Genomic DNA, 13,767 nt, shown 5'->3' on the forward strand with positions numbered 1-13,767 from the left:
CCCCTGTCATCCTCTCCTTAATTCAGTGCAGTCGCCCTGTCCCATGCGCAGAACAACACCTCCAAAGCATGATGCTACCACCCCCATGCTTCACAGCAGGGATGGTGTTCTTGGGATGCTACTCATCATTCTTCTTCCTCCAAACACATTGGCCCTCATTTATCAATCTTGCGTAGAAACTGGTGTATATGTTGGCGTAAGATTATGCTTACACTCCTCTCATCGCCTGATTTATGAAGCTGTGCGCACCTCTGCAATCCAGGTGTACGCAATACTTGCCCTTGATAAATGTGGCGGCTGAAAACGATCGTCATTAGAATAACACGCCCCTATATATTCAAGTCTCCGCCTCCCCCACGCCCTCATTTTACGCCATGGACAAACAGAAGACGGCAAAGAAGCGAAACTTCTCCGATGTGGAGATCGGGCGCGCTCAATCATCTCACTAGTCCACTAGTCAGGGCACTGACTAGGACATAAGTCAATGGGCTGACTCCCTGATCAGTGCTCTGACGATCCTATTGAGATGATTGAGACGCGCCCATCGAGATCACCAGGGAAGTGGAAAAAAAAACCGAAATTGTTTTATTTGGGAGTTTAAAGAGTGGAATTAAAGGCACCTACAAAAACAAAATATGGACACAAATAACGAATACTGTTAATAGTGTGGAGATTGAGAAGCGCACTCCAGCAGTTTAAATAGCTGTTTGGATGATAAATTACCATCACTGCATTATTTTACAGCACGTTTTGAAAAAATTAGCATTTAATTTCGTATCACGGCACATGTATTGGGGTGTACAATAGTGATGATGATGTGATGTGGAGTAAGATTCATTCACATTAATAATTACATGACAATTTGTAAGATTCTTCTTTTTATTATTATGATTATTATTCTTAATGACGCTTGTTATTTAGAAGAAGAATGTCGTTTTTATTGATTTTATTATTATTTAAAAGAAGTAGGTCATTTTTATTATTTTGTCAGTCTGAATTATTCCCAGTCCGTGCGCAGCTGCCGGGCCAGGCGGGCCTGAAACGTCAGATAAAGCGCACAGGCTGGCGACTGGAGGAATACATATGCCTACAAATCAAACGCTTTGGTAAAGTCACACAAATTAAACATTGACGTTCATGTTGCACAAAAATAAACTATGAATGTTGTTTTTGTGGTTTTTAACAGTGGATCATAGCATATCTTGTCAGTGCGTTTTGTGGTGTTAGGAATTGCTTTTCTGCGCATTTTCCCACTAACTCAAACGTGCGTACACCACCTCCTGAGCTGGCGTAGGATTTGAGCGTGCCGTACGCCAACGTCCATATTGATAAATCTCAAAGTCACCGTGGGTTTGGGTGTACGCAAGGTGTACGCTGGAAATTTGGTGTACGCACTTTTGATAAATGAGGGCCATTAAGTGGAATTATGACCAAAAAGTTCTATTTTGGTCTCATCTGACCACATGACTTTCTCCCATGACTCCTCTGGATCATCAAAATGGTCATTGGCAAACTTAAGACGGGCCTGGACATGTGCTGGTTTAAGCTGGGGAACCTTCTGTGCCATGCATGATTTTAAACCATGACGTCTTAGTGTATTACCAACAGTAACCTTGGAAACGGTGGTCCAGCTCTTTTCAGGTCATTGACCATCTCCTCCCATGTAGTTCTGGGCTGATTTCTCACATTTCTTAGGATCATTGAGACCCCACGAGGCGAGATCTTTCATGGAGCCCCAGTCCGAGGGAGGTTGACAGTCATGTTTAGCTTCTTCCATTTTCTAATGATTGCTCCAACAGTGGACCTTTTAAAGGCAAACTAAAGCCTAGTTCACACTGCCCGATTTTTGCCCCGATTTTGAGTCGCCGACAGGTTTTGTGAAATCGCTGACAAATACCAAAGATCATAGGAAAATCGGTACTCGTGCACGCGAGTGACAATCACGCAGTGTGAATAATCAAAGACGCGTTCAGAGAGAATCGCAGACGAGTCGTCGACGCCAGTGATTGAAACTCCTGCTGTGTGAACTGCGTTCTGACTGAAAATTACATCGGCGATGACCGACAGCCAATGAAAGAGTGAGATACATGGCAGCAGGAGGTTCAGGGAGGAGTTATAGAGCAGAATATAAGTTTTTTAATAGATATATTTACAATTCTATCAAACAGAAACAAAGGCCAAACATTTGCACATCCAGCCACAGCAGCAGCACATTACAAAAAATTTTTTACCTCAAACTCTCTTTGCAGAAAATCCTGGCTCCCTTTGTCTCTCCAACAGTTTCTTCCGCCATAATCTTTTTTCTTTTTCTCCACAAATCAGCGCACATAATTTGAAGCAAACTTTGCGCAGTTTATCATTTTGGACCAACTTTATATTAGGTGCCTTAACTACTATGTACTTACATTTTAATTAATCATTTGATACAATGCACTTATTGTGTACATACATGTTTTTACTTTGTACTTAGATTGTAAAAATAACCATGTAATTATGTCTGTAATTAATTTCTGTAGTTACATTTGTAATTACACAGTTGGCACTTCCCTTACACCTAACCCTACCCTTAAACTTACTCACATAACTTTACCTGTATCCCACCTCAATATCAGCAAAGGTGTTTTGCAATACAGTTTGAACACAGTAAGTACATTGTACTTATTTTTTTATGTAAGTACATAGTACTTAAGGCCACCTAATATAAAGTGGGGCCTTCATTTTTAATAACAATTCCAAGTCTCGCGCGAGAACTCCGGTCTGACGCACGTGTGATCTCGCGTTGTTTACTTGTCACATTGCACTTGTAGTTGGAAAACGTAGTTTGCGCACAGGAGAGAGAGAGTTGTCGCAATTCTTCCGCTTGTTCAGTCATGCAGTGTGGACTCCTCTGTCGTCAAACCACCACGCCATGTGCAGTGTGAATACAGCAGTAACTGAATGATACCCCAGATAGTCACACAGTGTGAAAAGAGCAGTGACCCGACGAGTTTGAAAATCGTGCAGTCTGACCTAGGCTTAACAGGTATTTGAGAGTCAGAATTCTAGCTGATAGACAGGTGTTCAAATACTTATTTGCAGCTGTATCATACAAATAAATAATTTTAAAAAATCATATATTGTGATTTCTGTATATATTCTGTGTATATTATATATATATATATATATATATATATATATATATATATATATATATATATATATATATATATATATTATATATATATATATATAGGATGCCAAACATCTGTTGATATTTCAGTTTTTTTCCCTGTTTGAATTATTCTCCATCGATTTGACAGTTAAAACAGCTAATCTTACTGACAGTTTAGTTAGAGCCCCTTTTATGGATTTTTGAAAATTGTCTTTCATGTAGTGTTCTCATAGTTCTAAGTGAATGAAAATACGTGCAAAGCTTTAAATCGGAAAGTGCAGTGTATATAAAGTTATTGTCTCAAAAGAAAGAGTCAACTCTGAGTCAATAAAACAAATAGTTTTTAAACGAGTCCTAAGCCCAGTTTTGTTATGACATCACAACGAAACATTAGCATATTGTGTGCACAGAGGGCAAAGAAAGCTTGAACCCCCTCAAACACTGCAGTGGATACTGGATAGTATCATGTCGAGAAGACGCTGTACTCTTCAATGTGTTTATTGTGCAAGTATCTGGCTAACTCACATTATTACGGTTTATCTGAAATACTTTAATCAGCTTCTGGCCACTATTACCTGAAAATGTGTCTATTAATACAGATTGTCTGTAATTCTTACTACTTTGAGTAAAGAAAGGATGGAGCAAGATTTGTTTTGCAAACTTTAATGCTTATGGTGAGGAATTAGATGAAACATTAAAGGTGTCATGAACTGGGGTCAACTAATGATGTTTGTGTGGTTTTTACATTAAAAAACATCATAAACAATAAGTAATAGGCTATTTTCTACACTAGATTTGAGGCTCTCTCCAAAACGCTCTGTTTTGAAAGGCGTGCCGCACTGAAGACTTGGAAGTAATTGATTGACCCGTGATTGATTGGACTATTATTTTTTATATTACACATAGCCCGCAAGATCGAATGCTATAAGCGCAAACCACGCACACACACACACATGCGCGTGTGCGCCACCCTTCAGATGTCAACGAGAGAGAGAGCGAGAGAGCAGCAGAACAAAACGGAATATTATGAGATTCATGGCCTGCCGGGCTTTGCGAGCCATGGCCCATACGTGTCTGAGTCCAGCGTATACATAAGCAAAATGATCTATATCAATGAAGTACTATTACATATAAAAACACGTTTTACTCACATAAGTGTGTTGCACCATTCCTGTCGGATCCAAATCCAGCATCTACCATAGATTTGTTTACAAACTTTTCTGCAGTGAAATGAAGTGAATATGTCTTCCCCACGTGAGCTGGAACTTCATTAAAAATAAAATTCAACCACATATTCCTAATATTAGGATCCGAGGGAAGCTTATGCAGCAACTCTGTTCTTCCACATCCAGGAATAGCGCAATATCTTGCCATCTTCCTCTGCATGTTTAAAATTGTTGTTGGCTATAGCACGAGCCATCCATGAGTCGGTGGGTGAGGCTACTGGATTAGACGCGCTGTAGATTCTGTAGAGGTGGTGTTTCGTCTTGCAATGACGTAAGTATAAAGCACAGGATCGTTTGCTGAGCCTGGTGTCTATAAAAGCTTTTCTTTGACTAACAAGGAAGTTTTCAGCTCTGTAAACTTAGAGGATTCTTATATAACCATGACCTTTTATATATCAAAAGCTCAAGGGAAAGTTTATTTCTCAATGCCTCCCCCTTTTAATAATGTACCCTTAAACTGAGTAGCATCACTGAGAAATGTCCTAGTCAAGGTTTGGAAAAAAATCGTTGAATAACTAATTCTTCCAATGTGTCATTGATTCAAACTTTTGTGACATTTGTTTTTGAAATGCGCGCTGTATGCGGTAGACCAATCACAACAGAATGGGCCATCTTACCAAACAAAGCAGAGTAGGCTCGTGGAAAGGAGGAATTTAGAAAGACTGATTCATCAATTGAGTCGTTTGAGAATTATTGAACATTGTGGTAATTTGCAATGTATATTTTGAGAAAATTAAACAGTTTTTTTGTCCTTATAACTTTTTTACATTTTAAAATAAAAATTGACAGCCGTAGTTGATTGTACCTGCAAAGGTTCTCCTGTGTGATGGTTGAAGGGGGTGGGAAGACACTGTCTGACCCCTTTGGAGAGTAACTTTTTGTAATCCATGTCACCTTTAGCTCCACCACTTGAACCTTTAATTATACACATATTTCACATACAAGACATATACAACTAAAATGTAAATTATTAAAACGTGTTGAGACTTATAGCAGATAAGCAGATAATTGGTTTTGTTATTTCGTCTAGTAATAAAATTCCTAATTATAGAACACTTGTCTAAAAGTTTGGAGTCAAACTTTTGTCTTACCTCCTCCACAACAACTCTGAACTTGCTTTTCTTACTGAGAACTGGCTTCACACCATACAGCCATTGCACATTGGCAAAAACCTTTGATGGCCCAATCAAAACCTGACCCGGATAGAACCCATAGGCATCGTCAAAGAACAAACCCTGGAGTAAAAGGCAGAGAAATATATCACACTGAGACACATTCAACAAGGTGCGAGTGAGACAGCTGCATAATACAGAAGTTAAACAAAAAAAGATTTAAAAAATAAAATGAAACAAAAACTGGTAAATTTAAAAAAAACATTTCAAGCTTTCTAAATATTTATTTCACATGTCTGAGGCAAGTAGCCTATACACTGATTTATTGTTTTATTTTTGTGACAAACTCTAGTAGATTGAATGGTGTATTAATTATCTGAATACCTTTGATGATTGGTGTAAATTGTTCTTATTTTGGTTAATGATCTTATTATTATTATTATTAATTTAGTACTGCCCTTCAAAAGCCTAAATTAGATATTTACATCACTATCATCTTGTTCAAAAGTTTACCCCTGTTTCTTAATGCATTGTGTTGCCTTCTTTGAGTATTGCACAATGCAATTATTTTATAAAGGTTTAAATATTAATTCAAGTTTGATTAACCAATCATAAAGATCTGCTTCTTGACTTAGTAGACTTAAATTTGTTAAAGTCGTGGATTTAAACTTTAAAAAAAAATAGCATGTATTTGAGTGTTTATTTAGTGTAGTCTTTTGATGTTCATTCATGTTTAATTCATGCTATAACTAGGATATTATAGGTTCAGGTGCTGCTTTACCTGAGGCACTACACATTAAAGAGCCACATTACAGTATTGTTTGAATTTCAATCAAATCCTGAAAGTCAAGTGTCCTTTGCTCTGCTATGTATTTTTCACTGCATGAAAACATGAGCGATACGTGATGTGTGAGAACGGCATGGCTTGTTGGACGTAGGAACAGTAACTAAGACAGGCAGGTCTTTGTGAAAGGTCAATTGCAATTTCAAATCATTTAAAGGGGTCATGAACTGTGTTGTTTTATGATGTTTCCTGGGATGCCGTATTTGGTAGAATTCTTTTTACATCAAAAATTGTCCATTTATAAAATACATTTTTCCTACCCTGATTTTAGCAGTGATCTCGTCATTGCAACTGTCTGTACACTATCAATTTATTGCAGATGAAAGAAAGAATTAGTTATAGTCAAGAGATTTGTTGAATAAAACAGGAGTCACTGATAAATGTGTCACTGATAAACTTTTGCCATTCAATTAATTTGACAGCTTCAGCACGCGCTGCTTTAACGATTGCAAAGGGAGCTTTCTTTGATCGCTTTCATTATAAAATTTAATCACGTTAAATAACTATTTTAATCCTACTAAGAAAAACAACGCAAGTTGACATTTAGTCACTGGTTTGATTTATTGACACACAGACAAAGAACATCTGACTGTACATGAATCATTATATTTCAGATCAGGCATTAGAATTAACAGAGTTACTTACATTTTGCATTACTGTTGAGCCGAGGCACTGAACAATAATCATCATGATTTTGTAATCATCAACGGCATGTTTATTTCTTGGTAGCTTGATCTGGTTTAACACCATGCAGGCCTACGTTACTTAGGCTACCTATTCTATTGCATGCCAAGCGCGAATCACTGGGCGGGGCTAAACAGGCAGTGATGAAGTAGGCGTTGATCTTTTTCTGCAGAGACGGTGCTTGCCTCCATTTTTCGTCATAGACCCCCACTTTAAAAAAACTGAAGTTTGCCTGTAGTAAATCTGTAGTGGGCCTGGCGTTAATAAAAGCTTTTATTGGACTAACAAGTATGTTTTCAGTTCTGAAACTTACAGGATATTCTTATAGTATCTCATACATTAAAAGCTCAAGTAAAATTTGATTTCTCAGTTCATGAGCCCTTTAAATTCTTCTGGACTCAGCCAACTTGACATGGACTTTGATGTTAAGGGCTCAGACTTAAGTCCAACTCAGCTACCTTTGGACTTGAATTTGATTTGCTACGAACTTGGACTCGACAAAGGTGGACCCAACACTAATCGCATTATATGACAACAAACAAGATCACAGAATTGATAATGCAAGCAAGAACATAAACATTCTTGGCACCTACCACATCACTGATGTGAGGGTAAATATCATATAGTTTTGCACCATCTTCCTCACTCATAGAGCATCTGTAGGGAAAAAAATACAATGAATTAAACTATGTTAAATTAAATGATGTAGCATTAATTCTTCTCTGCTACAGAGTTGCCCTTGAACAAGATTGAAGGTTTAACATGTTCAGCATCATACTGCATTACTCACATTGACGTGAAAAAAGACATTGTGATCACATTACCGTGCACCGTTGGAAAGCTTCACAACGATTTGGATGCTGAGATCATACACCTTTCCAAGCCAGAAATCATATACAATATAGTCACCATACATAAATGACTGTAGAAAGGTACAAAAACCAGATACATAGTTAGTAATTTCCAGAAAGTATCTTAGATTTGATGACTAATAGCTACATATTACTGTAAGTTATTGAGTTTCAGTACAGTTATGACAATGTTCCCTCTATAAGAAAGGATTGTTTTCCCTCAAAATAACAATGATTAGGAATTAGCATTCCCTTCATTTAGGACATTGTGCAACCTCCCTTTACCAAGATAACACATTTAATTTAGGCTTTAATTTACATCTAAAAAAATACTGACACGTGCATAGAAATTAGACAGAACTCATCACATATGGCAAGCATGGAATATCAAACATGCATAAGAACTAAGGAGGTTTGTTCTAGAGAGTGAAGCATGACCTGCATGCACAACCTTCCCTGTTCACCATATTGAAACTAAATAAATTAATAATAAAAAATAATAATTTATGTTAGTTAATTCTGTAGTAGTGCACATTTACAAACAGAAATCTGTCTACATTTTTAACTTTATTATAACTTTTATTAATAATCTCTTAAAACTGAAAATCCATACAGACACCTGTTGACATTTCTTGGTTTATTGTATTTATGATTATTATTATTTTTTAAATAGGTACAGAAACTCACCCAGACATGAAGCAGGTCTTTGCTATTTACAGGATACAGAACACAGTTGGTTCCTACAAGTTTCACTGCACATTCTGTGTTTATGTTAGTCACAATTCCACACTGTTTATCCTGCAGGGGTCAAAAAACTCATTATTGACCACACCTTCAAGTACTGGTACTGTCAAAGACATGCATTTCTCTATTATTCTGTACATTTGTCTTTAAACACAAAGTAATAAAAATACAACTTACATTTGAATTCATTCTCCGGACAAAGTCTCTAGGCACAATAGATCGATCTTCAAGTTTGAGCTACAGGAGGGAGGGAGAGAAATAATTTGTATAATACCCTTATTAAATAAAAAATTCTAAAAAAATAAAAATAAAATAATTTTAAATAAACAAAACTCATTATCCCACAAGCACGAATGCAAATACAGATACACACTGGATCTTTTGCTAGTTCCTTTTCGCTAATAATATGCTATTATTACAAATTCTTACAGATGATTATAGATCACAGACAAGCAGTTATGGGCAGCTTTTTCCTCTAAAAGCAGAAGAAACATGTAATTGATTGCTATAATGAGAGCAAAAACATGTTCTGAATTATTTTGACTGATAAACTAAGTACCAATACAAAATCATGACATAGTAATGTACCTATAATGTAAATAATAAAGAATTAAAAATAAAAAAAACTGCAATATACAGAACAGGTGCACAAAATAAATAGATTATATAAGATATATACAAGCATAAGCGCTTATAGCTTCAGTTTTAAACTACTAGTATATGAAACATATGCTTTGTAAGACATTAAAGACTATTTTAACACAATTTAAACGGCAAAAATCGAAACGCGATTTTGTAATCAGGCATTTCAGGTAAAATTACTTTCATCTTGGAATCCACTCATCGCATCACTCACTCTTGAATGTTTGTCCAGGTGCTGAGTTCAGTTAACAAGTGCGTCTCTAATGCAGACATTGTGAAAATAAGAGAATCGTTGTATACCAGCTTCACTGCGGAAATCTGTGAGATTCCGATTATTGAATGAGTGACAGCTTTTAGTGATTATAAAGGGAGCACTCTTTGCGCGCTGTCTGGGCAATATAATTATTGTTTATTTCTTATTAATAGGTCTAAAATATATTCAGAATTTGAATAAAACTTTAGTTTTACATTCGTGACAAGCAGACACATATACGCTCCAATACACTGACCCATCCACATATACATGCAGGATTCACTCAAAAAATGTGATGACTGATCCGTTATAAATAATCGGTTACACAGGAAAGTGACTGTGATGCATTCCCTCTACAGACTCTATAGGGCATTCATTTTCTCGCCAGAACACGCCCCCTCAGCTGGGTCTGAGAGGCAGAAGAGCTGCTGCGTGACTGGAGTTACTAGAGGAAAACGCGAGTTGAGCAAACGATTATCAATTTAAACTAAAGGTTGGGCTCGATATAGTGGTCCTTACAACTTACCAAAGATTCAGTGATCCATGGATAATGACATGCAGGCAGGAATCGTGTTTCCCAGACATTTTTATGAGCCTGATTTCGACATGATTATTTATAACTGATCAGTCAAATTTTTCGAGTGAATCCCGCATGTATATGTGGATGGGTCAGTGTATTGAAGCATGTATGTGGCCGCTTGTCACGAATGGAACACAAAAGTTTTATTCAAATTCTGGATATATTACAGACCTATTAAGGAAAAATAAGAATTATATTGCCCAGACAGCGTGCAAAGAGTGCTCCCTTAATAATCCCTAAAAGCTGTCACTCATTCCATAAACAAAATCTCACAAAGTTCCACAGCGAAGCTTGTAAACAATGAATCTCTTATTTTCAATGTCTGCACTTACAGAGACGCACGCGTTAACTGAACTCAGCGCCTGGACAAACACTCGAGCGGTTAGTGGATTCCAAGTTCAAAACCAGTGATTGGCCAATTCCATTGTAGAAATCTACAAACATGTCTGTGATTGGCTGCATTACTCACTGAGGTGAAAACACATTGGAAAGTAAATCATTTGACGAGTGCAAATACAGATAAACACTGGATCATTTGCTAGCTCCTTTTCGCTAATAATATGCTATTATTACAAATTCTTACGGAGGATTACAGATCCTAGACAAGCAGTTATGGGCAGCGTTTCCCTCTTAAAGCAGAAGCAACAGCAGGTTGGCTGTGGTTTGAGTGAGAAAATTGCACGCTATTATCAAGTTTTGCACTTTGAGATTCTTCGGAATGAAAAGTGCATTATAAATAAAATCTATTAAATCTATTATTATTATTATTATTATTATTATTATTATTATTATTATTATTATTATTATTAAGTTCGTCTCAAGCTCGGAACAGCGATGTTCATTGGGTCCAGACAAGCCTCCCCCTACCCTGTACAGTATATACAACTTAAATAAGACAATTGAGAAATAACGCTGGTCAAAATTAGAGAACACTTTCAGATACCTTCAAGCTTTGGGTGTTAATCTGGCACTTGGTGCTAATTTCTGTAATAATCTGGCAAACCCTATTTAATTTGAACCAAACTTTCCAATTTTCACTGACTTTGCAAAGATGGCAAGCCACTAAGGTTACTGAAACCCTACGACACCAGGTTGTCCAGATAAAGGCCTGACCCTTTCAGCTATTGCAAAAGAAGTTGGTCATTCCAAATCTGTAATTTCTAGAATATTGAAGCTTTACAAAGACACTAATTCATTCAAGTACCAAAAAGGTACTCAAGACCAATGCACGAGAGGACAGGACAATACAGAGACTTTCAATGTAGAATCGGTTCAACACTGCAGCTGAAATGACTCGCCAGTTCAGAGCTGAACACAGTAAGGATCTGTTTTCCCATACAGTGTCTTGTCATTTAAGAGAATTCAGTCTGAATGCTCACTCTGCAGTGACCAAGCCTATTATCAGCAGAAAGAATCAAAAGGCTAGACTAACCTTTGCTGAGGAGCATGTTGTGTGAACAGAGGAGAACTGGTCCAAAGTTTATTTTAGTGATGAATGCAAGTTTAATTTATTTGTGTCTGATGGGAAACATTATGTTTGGGGGAAAGATTAAACCCAAAGTGCTCAAAGAAGTCCGTGAGAGATGGAGGAGGAAGTGGCATGGTTTTGGGGATGTTTCTGCAAGAGGAGTTGGGCCTATTATACAGCTACATGGCAGAACCTGTTATCAGAACCTCCTTCGGCAATGTGGTTCTTTGTGTGGTTCTTTCACTGCGAGCATCTCCCAATCAGCCCGCAATTTTTATGCAAGACAATGCCCCCTATCACACTGCAAAACGAGTAAAACAGTTCCTTGAAAGTGAGAACACTGAAATAATGAAATGGCCAGCCCAGAGTCTGATCTAAACCCCATTTGAAAAATGTATGTAAAATCATTGGCGACAAAGTTATGGCAAAGGAACCCACTACAGTTACCAAACTGTGGAAGAGACTGGTAGAAGAGTGGAACATGATCACACCGGAGCAGTGTGATTATCTAGTGACGCCCTGTGGCCTCAGATGTGCTGAGCTCATTCAAAGCAAGGGTCTCTATACTTCCTACTAATTTTTGACTGCTGTAAGCATCACATTTTAGTTGTAATGTTTTTTTGTGCCGCATTGGTTATTGGTTAAGTACCTTGGTATTCTGTAAAAATTGCTAGCAGAACAATGGTTCTGATGAACAATGGTTCCCACAGCTAATCGTCCTTCAAACTTCAAGCAATGAATATCAACAATATTTCTGAAAAAAATCTAATGTTTCTAAATTGTTCTAATTTTGATCTTTTGAAAAAAAATTATAAAATATTAATCATAAATCATTTTCATAAACTTAAACCTCTATAACTTTTTATTTTGTTTCACTTTTTAAACTTTTTTTTTTTAATTCAACAATAATCTGCCAAGGGTTTCTTTAAAATGAGACCAAACTTAAGTCTGTGCTCCCGAGACATTTTTGTCCTCTGTGGACCTATGTGTAACTTTTTTTAATTGATGCACAAGGGTTAAGTTTTTATAGACATACTGATATACTCTAGTGCTCTAACATGAACCAGCAGTGTGAATGCACACATATTGCATTACATCTTCTTCAAATGAAAACATGGACACTGATACCGTCGTAATTCTGATCATGATCGCGATGACACGATCGATTATTTTGATACACCAAAGATTGATGCAAATTAACAAATAGACTGAATATTCAAAGAAGAATGGGCAAAAAAGTTACCTTTGTGTTAAACTTGTGTGTCATTTGTTCAGAGACTGTATTGTAGTGCTCTTAAATGTATTGAAAATATCCATTGACCTTTTAAATGTTATTCTGCATTTCTCCTTTTGGCAGTTGTTGCAGTTGTTGTTATATAGGGTTAGATTTTTAAGATGCTTAAGGTGCCCTCAACTCAATTTTTCTCTCTCTCTGTGGTCATATTTAATATTCATGTTTCTGTAATATGTTACAGGTCTGTGTTTTATTGGTTGTTGTGTCAAGGCCTGTCACGATAAATTTTCACGATAAAATAAATTATTGCAATAAATTAAAATAATATAATTCTGAGACTCTTTTCATCTAAAATAATGATAAGGGCATAATAATGCAGATACACCTTTTCAAAGAGGTTGGGGGGTGGGGGTTCCACAAAACGGTATAATTTAGAAAAATTCAGTGATATACATTTTTTGTCATACTGACAAGCACTAGCGGCATCATGTCACGAAAGTGTGGACTTGGAGGAAGATTGCAAGGGCTTAGGCTTTCATTTGGAAAAGGGCATGCGTATCAAGAAATGTTCAGAGCCATAGATATGCTTTGGGTATTTTAGTACAACTAGTTTTGGAACATCAGATTTGGATTTACTGAAATAATTTGTAATGAAGACGACATTGTTTTTAATAAGTCTTAAAACCAGGTATTAGGACAGGTTTGATTTGGTCTGAATATCAGTTTAAATTCAATTATATATGCTGATGCTGATATGGAAATATTATTTCAAATTTGGCTGTCAACATTATAAAACTACAGCAGAAACAATGTAACATTTTTCTGACCAAGTGTATGTAATTAATGAACACAAGAAAACCTGTAATTACAGGGTTAAACACTAAATCTGGATACAGGACAGCTCTATCTGTTAAGTGGGGCGTCCTTGAGACCCACTCTAATAGGCCAAATTCAACAAAAAAAAGCAGATCATTTAAA

The 13,767-nt window shown here is 36.6% G+C and overlaps 1 protein-coding gene across 1 annotated transcript in view; it reads right to left on the reverse strand.

Moving 5' to 3' along the window:
- The window catches only part of ube2o (ubiquitin-conjugating enzyme E2O), a 76,794-nt gene that overhangs the window by 39,107 nt on the left and 23,920 nt on the right, over positions 1–13,767 (reverse strand). The window contains exons 2-7 of the mRNA XM_067459431.1: positions 8,790–8,849; positions 8,556–8,666; positions 7,842–7,939; positions 7,611–7,674; positions 5,469–5,612; positions 5,183–5,292 (exon numbers count right to left, since the gene is read on the reverse strand). Coding sequence (XP_067315532.1) covers positions 5,183–5,292; positions 5,469–5,612; positions 7,611–7,674; positions 7,842–7,939; positions 8,556–8,666; positions 8,790–8,849 — 587 coding nt within the window. The remainder of the gene's footprint in view (positions 1–5,182; positions 5,293–5,468; positions 5,613–7,610; positions 7,675–7,841; positions 7,940–8,555; positions 8,667–8,789; positions 8,850–13,767) is intronic.

Source organism: Pseudorasbora parva, chromosome 12 (genome assembly GCF_024679245.1).
Source record: "Pseudorasbora parva isolate DD20220531a chromosome 12, ASM2467924v1, whole genome shotgun sequence".
NCBI classification, from domain to species: domain Eukaryota; kingdom Metazoa; phylum Chordata; class Actinopteri; order Cypriniformes; family Gobionidae; genus Pseudorasbora; species Pseudorasbora parva.